The sequence below is a fragment of the Lithobates pipiens genome, unplaced genomic scaffold (genome assembly GCF_037356315.1).
Source record: "Lithobates pipiens isolate NorthernLeopardFrog02 unplaced genomic scaffold, aLitPip1_a1.2 Scaffold_3, whole genome shotgun sequence".
NCBI classification, from domain to species: domain Eukaryota; kingdom Metazoa; phylum Chordata; class Amphibia; order Anura; family Ranidae; genus Lithobates; species Lithobates pipiens.
The window spans coordinates 4814101-4828640 of NW_027507790.1; the positions used below are offsets into that span (position 1 = coordinate 4814101).

General features: G+C 44.9%; 1 protein-coding gene across 3 annotated transcripts in view; it reads right to left on the reverse strand.

The window, feature by feature from the left end:
* The window catches only part of MORC2 (MORC family CW-type zinc finger 2), a 152218-nt gene that overhangs the window by 91503 nt on the left and 46175 nt on the right, over positions 1–14540 (reverse strand). For all 3 annotated transcript variants that reach the window (XM_077461181.1, XM_077461182.1, XM_077461180.1), the window contains exons 4-6: positions 13310–13344; positions 9390–9458; positions 8540–8630 (exon numbers count right to left, since the gene is read on the reverse strand). In XM_077461181.1, coding sequence (XP_077317307.1) covers positions 8540–8630; positions 9390–9458; positions 13310–13344 — 195 coding nt within the window. The remainder of the gene's footprint in view (positions 1–8539; positions 8631–9389; positions 9459–13309; positions 13345–14540) is intronic.

The window sequence follows — 14540 nt, forward strand, 5'->3', positions numbered from 1 at the left end:
TTTTGGGAGCCTAGCCACGTACGGGGCCCCGAAAACCAAGAACCGCCTTCAGGTTTTCTAAGGGCGTAAATATTTGACTTCACTCCTCACTACCTATTACAGTTTTGAAGGCCATAAAATGCCAAGATGGCACAAAACCCCCACAAATGACCCCATTTTAGAAAGTAGACACCCCAAGCTATTTGCTGAGAGGCATGTTGAGTCCATGGAATATTTTATATTTTGCCACAAGTTGCGGGAAAATTACAAACTTTTTTTTTTTTTTTTTTTTTTTCACAAAGTTGTCACTAAATGATATATTGCTCACGCATGCCATGGGCATATGTGAAATGACACCCCAAAATAAATTCTGCTGCTTCTCCTGAGTACGGGGATACCACATATGTGGGACTTTTTGGGAGCCTAGCCGCGTACGGGGCCCCGAAAACCAAGCACCGCCTTCAGGCTTTCTAAGGGCGTTACAGTTTTGAAGGCCATAAAATGCCAAGATGGCACAAACCCCCCCCAAATGACCCCATTTTGGAAAGTAGACACCCCTAAATTTAGGGGTACACTAGTGAGACTAGGTAATAAATGGCGGGTGCCCTGAAACTATAAAAAAAATAACTAACCAACCAGCGTCACCTGTAACAGTTATATGGTGATCACTGGTGAAAGGGTTAACTAGGGGCAATCAGGGGGCTTTATGCGGTAGTATATGGGGGTCCCTGGCGCTATAAAAAGCTGCGGCGAACCTAAATACCTACCTGCCTAACTAGCGTCACCTGTGACACTAATACAGTGATCAGAAAAACGATCGCTTATTAGGCTGGGTTCACACTGGAGCGATGTGGGAACGCCACGAATGCGCGGCGGGTTCCCGCATCACATGCCTCCCGGCGGCAGTTCACACTGCCCTATGCGAACTGCTGGGAGTGTCAGTGAAATGTTAATGACACCCCCAGATCAGTTCGCATATCGCAGTGCGATCTGCAAACTCGGATCGCATGGTGTGAACACCCATGCGATCCGATTCTGCTGCGGACCAAAAAAAGGGTCCCGTGCGAATTTGCGGCGGGTGCGACACGAATTCAGCCATACTATCTGTATGGCTGAACTCGAATCGCACAGAGATCGGATGTGATTTGCACTGCAGTGCGGTGCGAATCACATCCGTTCTCATAAACCGCTGCAATGTGAACCCAGCCTTAGTGACACTGGCGACGGGGGGTGATCACGGGGTTAAACCTTTATTGGGGGGGTTAGAGGGGTACCTTAGAACTAAAGGAGGCTAACCCTAACTGCCCTAACAGTTATTACAGTCACAAATGACACCCGCCGGGTGATCAGGGGGTTAAACCTTTATTAGGTAATAAATGGCGGGTGCCCTGAAACTATAAAAAAAACTAACCAACCAGCGTCACCTGTAACAGTTATATGGTGATCACTGGTGAAAGGGTTAACTAGGGGGCAATCAGGGGGCTTTATGCGGTAGTATATGGGGGTCCCTGGCGCTATAAAAAGTTGCGGCGAACCTAAATACCTACCTGCCTAACTAGCGTCACCTGTGACACTAATACAGCGATCAGAAAAATGATCGCTTATTAGGCTGGGTTCACACTGGAGCGATGCGGGAACGCCACGAATCCGCGGCGGGTTCCCGCATCGCATGCCTCCCGGCGGCAGTTCACACTGCCCTATGCGAACTGCTGGGAGTGTCAGTGAAATAATGACACCCCCAGATCAGTTCGCATATCGCAGTGCGATCTGCAAACTCGGATCGCATGGTGTGAACACCCATGCGATCCGATTCTGCTGCGGACCAAAAAAAGGGTCCCGTGCGAGTTTGCGGCGGGTGCGACACGAATTCAGCCATACTATCTGTATGGCTGAACTCGAATCGCACAGAGATCGGATGGGATTTGCACTGCAGTGCGGTGCGAATCACATCCGTTCTCAAACCGCTGCAATGTGAACCCAGCCTTAGTGACACTGGCGACGGGGGGTGATCACGGGGTTAAACCTTTATTGGGGGGGTTAGGGGGGTACATTAGAACTAAAGGGGGCTAACCCTAACTGCCCTAACAATTATTACAGTCACAAATGACACCAATGCAAAAAAAAAAAAAAAAGCAATTGGTGTCACTGTGACTGGGGGGCAGGGGTAATTGGGGGGGTGATCGGGGGGTAAAGGGGGGGGGGTGAGTGTGCCTGGCATGTTCTACTGTATGTGTGGTGTGTTGGTGCAACTCACCGAACCTCTCTCCTCGGTGCCGGAACGAAAAATACCGACACGGAGGAGAGAATACATCACTTCCTCTCCTGTGTTTACATTACAGGAGAGGAAGTGATGTCACGGAGGATTTCCATTCGTCGAGAGCGATCGCGAGGGGGTGGCCATGAATGAATGGCCGCCCCCTCATCCCGGATCGCTCTCGAAGGAATGCCGACCGCCGCAGGCACCGGGGGGGGGCCCGATCGGGCCCCCCACCCGCGGGCAGGCAGGGACTTATATATACGCCCATATGCCTGCCCGTGCCATTCTGCCGACGTATATCGTCGTGCGGCAGTCGGCAAGTGGTTAATGGACAATAAAGAAATTCACTATAATTTTAAATTTCACATAGCATGTTTCAAGTATTGTAGGCACCTTTTTTAACCGCTTGCTGACCGCCGCATGTACATTTACGTCAGCAAAATGGCACGGCTGGGCAAATAGGCGTACAGGTACGTCCCTGTGAATTTGTGACACTGTCACTGATAGTAGCTCCCTGTGATCGGGAGCTCTGGATCAGTGATGTGTCACACACAGCCCCTCCTCTCTAACAGTTAGAATCACTCCCTAGGACACACTTAACCCCTTCCTAAGCATCTAGTTAGTGGTTAACTCCTTCACTGTCAGTGTGTGCCACACACACACACACACACACACACACACACACGCACACACGCACGCACGCACACACGCACGCACGCACACACACGCACGCACACACACGCACGCACACACACGCACGCACACACACGCACGCACACACACGCACGCACACACGCACACACACACGCACACACACGCACACACACACGCACGCACGCACACACGCACGCACGCACACACGCACTTTATATATATATTTTAATTGTTCATTTTATTTTTACACTTTTCCTTTGAAATAAAAAAAAATAAAAAATAAAAGGTTTCGATCACTTTTATTCCTATTATATGGAATCTAAACATCCCTTGTAATAGGAATAGCGTGCGACAGGTCCTCTTCATGGAGTCTATAAGACCCCACATCTCTCCTCCAAGCTGGAAAGCCTGAGATCAAAGTCATAGAAGCTGCCAGGGACCATCTAGCCCTTGGTTTTTTCTATGACCAACTTCCGGCACCTTCTGCTCACCGATCGCACGGGCAATCCGGTAGAAGCACCAGAGGGCGGCTGGAGGGGAGGGGGGGTGGACATCCCCTCCCGCCACCTGTAAGACCGATCAAGAGGCTGAACAGCCACTAAGATTGTTCTTATGGTGAAGGGAATCGCCAGGTGAAAAAAAAAAAAAAATATCTAAATGATGCCTGCATCATTCAGATATCACCACTGAAAGCCCAGGATGTCATATAATGCTCTGAGGCATGGAAGTGGTTAAAGAGAACCTTACAGATTTTAGGGGAGAACACTGCATACTTTTTTGTTCTGCAGTTTGCATATTCGTCACAGAAATGTGGAATACTTTTCATGCAATAATTGTGTTGTATCACGTTGTGCCTATTTTGTCAGATTCTGCAAACGTGTGACAGATTTACAACATTGCTGCATTATGTGAAAGCGTAGCAGATTTGACAACTCGTATATTTGCCTAAAAGCTAGCTTTCAGAAAACCATTTAGAAAGTAATTTTCAGACAGTTGTGCCTGTTTAAAAAAAAGTGTTCCACATCCCTAATATAGTGCGTCAGATCAGTGTGTTAATTCTTTCATGATCTAACTCCTAACACTTACAAAAAATTGGTAAAAGCTAGACTGATAACTGCAAATAGTTAGCACACATTCACATGCACGAGATTTAAAGATAGAGCACAACTGTAGGTATAAAGGTTCCCCGGTTTGAATTACTGGTAACATATAAAATAGACTGTTTTACATTAAGACCCCATTCACACCTGAGCGTTTTGTAGCTTGACGCCTGAAGCTACAAAACGCGGGAAAAAATCCATTATTCTCAATGGAGATGGTTCACATCTCCACTCCAAGACGCCTGAAGCCCTACGCCTGAAGCTCAAACAAGTTCCGGACCCTTTTTTGTCGCGCGAATCAGGCTGATTTGGGCGTTTTTCTTCTTTTAACATTGGTGACCTTTTGCCCTGCACAAATTCGCGGCAAATCGCAGTAAAAAACGCAGCAGAAAACGCTTGAAAACGCTTGAAAACGCTACGCTCAGGTGTGAATGCAGCCTTAGGACCTTATACAGTAAAAAGCTTGTTGGGTGTTAAAAAAAAAGCTTGTTCCATGTATTGGTTGTGCCAGTTGCCTACCAGTGAGCATAAAAAAAAAAAAAATAGAATTTAACTATTATCTGCTGTTCTCATGATACAAATCCAGGTACTCCCCCCTTCTGGTGTCTAGTCATGTGCTGACACAGAGGACACTGAGCAACTGATGTCAGCAAACTGATAAGAAAAAGCTGCAGAAGGTTTAGCTCTGGCTTAATATCAGTTGCCATAGAAACATCAGGCAAGGACCATTAGGGACATTTGCCTCAACACTGGATATGCAAAGGAGCTCAGTTTCCCCATCAATAAAGCAACACATACATTTTCAGCTTTTTAACCAAGATAGCCTTCAACTAAATAGCAGTTACTGAAGAGAAATTACTTAGACTGGAGCAGCTATAATCTGCAGCAGAAGTACATAGCAAACAATCAGCTTCTAGCTTTCACTTTCAAAGCTTAAAATGGAGTTCCGCCCATTTAAAAGCCAGCCATTACAGAAAGTGTAGCTGCTGGCTTAATAATCAGACTCAACTGTCCCACGGACCAGCAATGCGCATGCTGTGAACGGCCGGGCAATCTTCTGGGACCTGTGACATGTCCCAGAAGATTGCAGGGAGGGAAGGGGGAGAGGTGATCTTCCTTTTGAAGCCACAGAACCAGAGGAGGAAGTGGGAGCTGGGTGCCTATAATAACAGGGTACCCGCTCCCCCCCCCAAAAATATAACATGCCAAATGTGGCATGTCAGGGGGTCATCTGTAGAGATTGACCGATATATCGGCCAGCCAATATATCGGCCAATATTTGGCATTTTTTTAATTAATCGGCATCGGCCAATTGTGCGGATAAAAAGGCGGATATGTTCAGCCAGTGGAGTGATTTTCCTCCTCTCTGGGCAGTCTGCCAAGAAAAGATCAAAGAGATACAATGTTTCTTATTCAATGCATTGAACTCCCTGTGCAGAGTTCTCAGTTTAACCATTTAAAGACTAAGGGTCCGTTCACACAGGGGCAACACGACTTGTAGGCGACTTGAGTGAGGCAACTTGGACACGACTTGAGCTTAGATCACAGCGCGACTTGGGACGACTTCAACACGACTTGTGATGACTTCAACCTGACTTGGGACAACTTACAAGTCGCCCCAGGCCAGGCGACTTTTGCCGAAGGGGGAACTCCACGCCAAATTTTTTGGCGTGGGTTCCCCCCTCCGAGAGCATACCAGCCCCTTAGGTCTGGTATGGATTCCAAGGGGAACCCCCTACGCCACCGCGCCTTCTTCTAGCTCTTTTACAGGCGGTGGCCCGGTCTTCTGTCGCCGCCGCCTTCCGTTCTTCTTCTTCTTCTTCCCCAGGAGATGTTGCCTCGACGATCTCTCCGGCCGGAATGCCAGAGCCGCGCTGCGCGGCCACTTATATAGTGACAATGGGGCGGTGTCACATGGTATATGTCACATGGGTTGGTGTCACATGGTGACCCCGCCCCCTTACGATATCATAGTCCCCATGTGACATCAACCCATGTGACATATACCATGTGACACCGCCCCAGCGTCACTATATAAGTGGCCACGCAGCGCGGCTCTGGCATTCCGGCCGGAGAGATCGTCGAGGCAACATCTCCTGGGGAAGAAGAAGAAGAAGAACGGAAGGCGGCGGCGACAGCGGCGACAGAAGACCGGGCCACCGCCTGTAAAAGAGCTAGAAGAAGGCGCGGTGGCCCGGCAGAAGAACCGAAGAGGGGGACAAGACCCCCGAAGTCGAGAGAAGAGGCCGGCGGCGGGGAGGAAGAAAGCTGGACTCCTCCGCTAGCAAAAGAGCTACAAGAAGATAGCGGAGGAGTCCGGCGAGAAGACCCCCGAAGACGGAAGACCCCCGGAGCTGTGCAATAAAGTATTTTAACCCTGTGTTGTGTTTTTTTTTGTACTTTTTTTCACAGGTGAATGGGTAGGGGTACATTGTACCCCATACTCATTCACATAGGGTGGGGGGCCGGTATCCGGGGGCCCCCTTATTAAAGGGAGCTCCCGGATTCCGATAAGCCCCCCGCCCACAGACCCCGACAACCAACGGCCAGGGTTGTCGGGAAGAGGCCCTTGTCCTCATCGACATGGGGACAAGGTGCTTTGGGGTGGGGGGGCCGCACGCCCTCCCTCCCCCAAGGCACCCCCCCATGTTGAGGGCACGCGGCCTGGTACGGCTCAGGAGGGGGGGGGCCGCCCGCTCGTCCCCACCCCCTTTCCTGGCCGGCCGGGTAGCGTGCTCGGATAAGGGTCTGGGGGGACCCCCACGCCGTTTTTTCGGCGTAGGGGGTTCCCCTTGGAATCCATACCAGACCTAAGGGCCTGGTATGCTCTCGGAGGGGGAACCCACGCCAAATTTTTTTCAGAAATTTGGCGTGGAGTTCCCCCTTCAGAGCGAATAATTCTGTCAAAGTCGCCTCCGTATATACAGAAATCCGACTTGGAGGCGACCTCCATTGAAATCAATGGGTACCGGTCGCCTACAAGTCGGATTCAAGTAGTACAGGAACTTCTTTTGAAGTCGGAGCGACTTCAGTAGCGTGCATTAAGACAGCTCTCATTCACTTACATTGGTTTTTAAATGTTGTCCGACCTGAGGCGACTAGGGGCGGCCTGAAGTCGGATCCCAAGTTGCCCCTGTGTGAACGGACTCTAAATCTTTTCTGACACTTGTTGCTTACAAGTAAAAATCCAGTATTTTCTGCTAGAAATTCACTTAGAACCCCCAAAAATTATATATATATATATATATATATATATATATATATATATATTTTAGCAGAGACCCTAGGGAATAAAATAGCGGTTGTTGCAATATTTTATGTGACACTGTATTTTCGCAGAGGTCTTTCAAACGTAATTTTTTTGGAAAAAATTAAAAAAAAAAAAAAAAAACAGTAACGTTAGCCCTTTTTTTCATCCAAAAGTTTTGAGTACCTGTTTTTGTGTATTTAATATATAGTTAGTTTTTTTTTTAATCTAAATTATACATACAAGTTTACTGATTGGAGGTTTGTTTTGTTTAATAAATGTTTAAATGTAAGAAATCTTTTGTATCACTTATTACTGAAGGCTGCTTTCACACTGGAGCAGGCAGGCGTTGAAGGTAAAACGCTGCTAGTTTTAGCGTCGCTTTACCGCCGCTATTCGGCTGCTAGCGGGGCACTTATAACCCAGCTAGTGGCCGAGGAAGGGGTTAAATGCGCCTGTGTATGAGATGAAGGGGGAAAAAAAAAATACAACTAAATCGGCCCAAAAAAAAAATAAAAATCGGCATCATATTCGCCATCGGCCGCCACGATTTCTAAATATCGGCATCGGCCAGAAAAACCCATATCGAACCTCTAGTCATCTGCACTTAAAGCGGAAGTTCCATTTTTGGGTGGAACTCCGCTTTAACAGGATAAAGTCATTTGTTGTGATGTTACACCGATATTCAGGGTATAACCTTCACGCAATCCCTCGTTGTGACAGTCGGTGGGGGTCCTTCTCTGCGCACCAACATCACAATTCAAAAACAGCGTGGCTTTGCAGGGCTCTGCTCACAGAGCTGCATCATTCATTCATGAGATTGGTGAGTGAATGAACTACAAATACAATCTCCCACCATGGCAGACAGCTTGTAGTTCTCAATGAACTGCAATGGCGCTGGTGAGCGCTCTCGTAGTCAATTGATCTTCTTGAACTTCAGGATCTGTCTGCCATTACTGGAGGTATGGGCAGACAGCTGTACCAAGTGTCTGAAGACAACTGACATTGCACATGTCTTCATGGGTGATATGCTCTGTAGGCTCCTAGGAGAATAAATAACTTCACATTTTATGGGCAAAAATTGTGGAGTTATTTTTTTAACTAAACGTATCCTTTCCCAGAACAAGCTAAAGTTGGTAGCTGATTGGTTACTATTCACAGCTGCTCCAGTTTTAGAAAAATCCTTCAACTGTATTTACATTATTTGTCCCTTTAGAATACATGAAAATGTACACAAAAACGTGTTCACAACTGATAAAAGTTTTAAATTCATCCAAATATATTATAGTAGTTGGAACGTACGACTTCAAACCGTTTCCATACTGCCCAATTTGAATGGACTCAGGAGTTCTTTTGGCGGACCGGCCAAACTGAATAACACTTGCAGCTTCACCTATAAAAACAAAATGAAAAAGGATGATATTCTTCCCACATAGTACATTTTTAAAGCAATTACACAAACTAAGGTCTTGCTTCCCTTCTTCCTCAATTTGCTCAATAACAGACCAACTTCCATCGACCCAAAACACACTGCTTAATGTCTAAGTGCCCGTTCACACTACCACTAAGTCGCCTGACAAGTCGCGCTCCATTCTGTACTATGGAACTGTTCTAATAGGAGCGACTCAAGTCGCTCCGACTTAGAAAAAGGTTCCTGTACTATTTTTGGGGCGACTTCAGGCGACTTGCATCGACTTCTATACAGTCGTCGTTTTGCAAGTCGCTGCTGAAGTCGTGTGCAGGTCGCGTCTGAGTCGCGCTGCAAGTCGTGTCGCCCCTGTGTGAACGGACACTAGACCCAATTCATCAGCATATTTTCACACTATATAAAAAAAAAGATTTTTTTTCCCATCCCATTATTTTGGACAAATGTTGTGCCTACCTTTATTGTACACTGCATTCTCATGTCAAAAACAAAATAAAAAAAAGCAATGACATGGCTTTCCTATTTATCTTGTCCTTTTTAGTTCTGGAACAGCTAGCATTTAATATAAATATTGCAAGAATTTAAAATTGTAACACAGCAATTTCTTGTCTGAAATTAAACATCCCCAATATTCATTTAGAAAAGCTTTTATTAATTTCAGTTTACTTCAATTACTTCCAAAACAGTTCACACAAGTGCTTACATTTATTTATTTATTTTACTCACTTGGATCCATTCCTGTTCCATCATCAAGAAAACAAAGCATAAACCCCCCTCTTAGATCTTCCCTTTGCACTGTAAATAAAATAAAAATGTTAGCATGCTCATTGTGTGCATTCTTTACAAGCATGAATGATTGCAGTAGCCATACAAACATTTATTTTGTTACATATTGTATTGTGCAGACGTAATGGACTCTTCTGACAAAAATAAATAAAAATCTGTAAAAGCATAAATGCTATTAAAATAATTTAATTATTAGTATTTATTAAACATGGACAGGCCAACAGAGCATGCTCCAACGCCTCTCTTTCACTTCCCCTCAGTGTAGCACCAGTATTAAAACAGCTCTATAGTGTAGTATATACCAAAAACATATCCATTACATATAAATCAGGGATATGCAATTAGCGGACCTCCAGCTGTTGCAGAACTACAAGTCCCATGAGGCATAGCAAGATTCTAACAGCCACAAGCATGCCACCCAGAGGCAGAGCATGATGGGACTTGTAGTTTTGCAACAGCTGGAGGTCCGCTAATTGCATATCCCTGATATAAATGATCTACTCACAAAACAACGATTACAACAAAATTCCCAGGAAAGTCGAATGACGAAACGCATCAAGTGACGTCACATGCATGCAAATCTGGAAGTGCTAGTCTATACAATTTTAGAAGGGGATTTGTCTGGTAGCAGATAAACAGCGCAGTGCTTCAACCTCCCAAAATTAATTTGTGGCTGGGGTACTGGTGCTTAACCACTTCCCACCCGGCCAATGCATATATACGGCCGGGTGGGAGCCGTCTACTCCTGACAGGCCGTTCAGGAACGTCCTTCAGGAGTAGCGGGATCGCGCGTGTGCGCGCTCGCGCAGTGGCGCGATCCCGATGTGCTCGTGTCACCCGGACACGGCACATCTCAGATCGGCAGGAGGGCTCTGTGATTGGCCCTCCTGATCACGACGGCCGTGTCCAATCACGGCCGTCATGTGATGTAAACAAACAGCCGGTTGCTAGGCAATCGGCTCTCCTCTCCTCACACGGAAGTCACCGCTGAGGAGAGGAGAGCAGAACGCTGCAGCCGGCTGATGATCAGTGAGTATGGGCTGCTTTTTACAGCTTTTTACTCACTGATCTTCAGTCTAGTGTCAACACACAACACACCACACAGTACAAACACAGTCCCCACATATGTCCCCAAACCACACATGTCCCCAAAACATGCATGTCCCCAAATAATAAAAACGCATGTCCCTAATAATAAAAACATGTCCCCCACATATGTCTCACTAAAATCACATGTCCCAATGATTATCTGCACACATATGTACGTGATCACCTGCACACATATGTACATGATCATTTGCGTACATATGTCCGTGATCACACAAACCAATTATTATACACTTAACGGAATTTTTTTTACCAAAAACATGTAGCAGAATACATTTTGGCTTAAATTTATGACAAAATTTTATTTTATTGGATTTCTTTTCAAATAGAAAAAAGAAAATATTGTTTTTTTCCCAAATTTCCGCTATTTTTGCGCTTATATCGCAAAAAAAAAAAACTGAGTCGTGAATAAATAACACCAAAATAAAGCTCTATTTGTGCGAACAAAATGATAACAATTTCATTTGGGTACAGTGTAGCATGACCGCGCAATTGTCACTGAAAGCGCTAGAGCGCTGAAAGCTGAAAATTGGGCTGGGAAGGAAGGGGGTGAAAGTGCCCTGTATTGTAGTGGTTAAACAAGGGCTGCTGAAGCCTCGAAAATGCTGAATTCACAGAGGAAGCTGACACAGCAGTACATAGCAATAAACTGTCAGCATTTATTAGGTGCAACAGTAAAATGCATCCAACAAATGTTTATGTGTTTCAGCCATTGAGGCCTTACTCAAGACTGACCCACATTACGCAAAGGCAGTCTAAATAGGAAACACTAAAACATGTACGTTCATACTTTGGTTGTATATCATACCACATCACCCATACAAAATCTTCAAAATAGTAAAATTAAAAACACAAAATTAATTAAAAATAATTGTATCATGCAAACTATTGTACAATCGCATTTAGCAATCAGATAATCCCACATGTAATTGTTGCTTAGTGAAATGTAGAGAGTGAAATGTAACATCTTAAACAAAGCAGATCTATACAAAGAGGAAAGTAGACTCCCTACTCTCCATCCCACCACCCTCCACTTTACGGTGCCGATATCGAGTACGATTTTATTTGCTGTTTTTTTTTTTCTTGCTTGAAAGACTCGTTCCGCACACACAGTATTTGTGTGAGGATAAAATATATCAAAATACACAGACACTTTTGTATATATTTTATTATATCTTTTCATGTGACAACACAGAAGAAATTACACTTTGCTACAATGTAAAGTAGTGAGTGTACAGCTTGTATAACAGTTTGAATTTGCTGTCCCCTCGAAAAAAAAACACATGGTCATTAAGGTCTAAACCGCTAGCAACAAAAGTGAGTACACCCCTAAGTGAAAATGTCCAAATTGGGCCCAAAGTGTCAATATTTTCCAGCACTGCCTTAATCCTCCTGAGCATGGAGTTCATCAGAGCTTCACAGGTTGCCATTGGAGCCATCTTCCACTTCTCCAAGACACCATGGAGCTGGTGGATGTTAGAGACCTTGTGCTCTTCCACCTTCCATTCGAGGAAGCCCCACAGATGCTCAATAGGGTTTAGGTTTGGAGACATGCTTGGCCAGTCCATCACCTTTACCCTCAGCTTCTTTAGCAAAACAGTGGTCATCTTTGAGGTGTGTTTGGAGTCGTTATGTCGGAATACTGCCCTGATGGTTCCCTCAATGAACTGTAGCTGTACTCATGCGGCCCCAGACCATGACACTCCCATCACCATGCTTGACTGTAGGCAAGACACACTTGTCTTTGTACGCCTCACCTGGTTGCCGCCACACTCGCTTGACACCATTTGAACCAAATAAGTTTATCTTTGTCTCATTAGACCAGAGGACATGGTTCCAGTAACCCATGCCCTTAGTCTGCTTATCTTCAGCGAACTGTTTTTGGGCTTTCTTGTGCATCATCTTTAGAATAGGATTCCTTCTGGAAGAACAGCCATACAGACCAACTTACATAGTTACATACTTAGTAAGGTTGAATAAAGACACCAGTCCATCCAGTTCAACCTGAGTGTCTACAATTGTCCCTATCCCTGTACATTGCAACTTGATGCAGTGCACGGTGTAATGTCTGAGCACTGACAGGCTGGCCCCCCCACCCCTTCAACCTCTGCACCAATGCTGGCAGTACTCATGTGTCTATTTCCCAAAGACAACCTCTGGATATATTGCTGAGCACATACACTCAACTTCTTTGGTCAACCATGGCGATGCCCGTTCTGAGTGGAACCTGTCCCGTTAAACCACTGTATAGTCTTGGTCACCTTGCTGCAGCCCCATTTCAGGGTCTGGGCAATCTTCTTATAGCTTAGGCCATCTTTATGTAGAGCAACAATTTTTTTTTTCAGATCATCAGTTCTTTGCCATGAGGTGCCATGTTGAACTTCCACTGACCAGTATGAGAGAGTAAGAGCGATAACACCAAATTTAAACACACCTGCTCCCCATTCATACCCGAGACCTTGTAACACTAACAAATCACATGACTCCGGGAGGGAAAATGGCTAATTGGGCTCGATTTAGACATTTTCACTTAGGGGTGTGCTCACTTTTGTATCCAGCGGTTTAGACATTAATGGCTGTGTGTTGAGTTATTTTGAGGGGACAGTAAATATGCACTGTTATACAAGCTGTACACCCACTACTTTACATTGTAGCAAAGCGTAATTTCTCCAGTGTGGTCACATATAAAATATATATATTTATTAGACTGCTGAAAATAGAATTTAAAAAAACAGCGGAAGATCATTTAATACCTGTGTAAATATCAATTCTTGTAGCATCAGCATCTCTGAAAAAGAAAACAAAAAATACATTGAATTTATAAAACTGGTTATTATGAAAAGTATTAACATTTTCTGTAAAACAAACAATTATATATATGCATTTGTTTTTTTTTGTTTTTTTTAAGCAGTACTACAGGCAGCAAGCTAAATCCAGGCACTTGATGAACCGAAGTTGCACAGAGGAATGAAAGAATGATGTCCTGCTGTCGTTGAAAGCCAAAAACGACTTTAGAGAAGAAATCAAGTCCCAAGCCTCAAAATCACCTTGTTCCATTACAAAACCAGAATGGGTTTCTTGCAGAATAAGGCTACCAGTTAGGCCACTTGTCTCACAGACCTGACAGCTTTAACCACCTTGTGGATGAAAGTAGAGAGAAGAATGTCTCTAATATCTTTAAAGGGTGGTTTCTGAAGCACAGAGAAAACCAGAATCGGATTCAGGTCACAATTGAACAGGCAGGGGGAGCTACATGTGAGATTTCACCAGAGTGAGAGGCCATGATTTTTTTAAAACAAGACAGAAAGGTCAGAAACCTGACTCATGATATCAAAAAAAAAAAAAAAGGAGTGAAGAGTTGTTCCAGATCCAGCTGCAAGAAGGCAAAGATTCATCCGGGAGTTAAACTCCTTGGGTGGAAGCCCTGAGGAATCACAGACTCAGAGATGCCCCTGTCCTTAAGAACATGGATGGCCTTCAACCGCCATACCACTAAGGCATGTAATTGTGAAGCATGATGGCAAATAGGTCCATGGGACAGAAGATACTGAAGATTTGGTAGAGCGCACAAAGCTTCTATCAGGAGTCTTATAAGGGTAGTATACCACATCCACCCAGGCCTGTGCAAAACAATATGAATCACCAGAATTACCTCCATTTCAATCCTGTGACAAAGACCAGGGAGAAGTTTCAGGTTGTGAAAGGCATACATCAGGCTGTGCTAAACTCAGAGCCTTCATTATACTTGGGAAACAAACCTGTTCAGTTTGTTGTTGAACCTGCAGGTCCACAACTGGTGTTCCCCCACCTGCAACACAGGTCCTGGAACATCCCTGGATGTATATGGGATTACTCCCCCCGAGTCCAGGTGTTGCTGGATGACATAGTTTATAAAGGGGAAAAAAAAAAAAAAAAAAAAGTAAGAAGGACACAGGTCCACCCAGTTCAATCATTGTGAATGTATGCATCTTTGATTTTATTCTC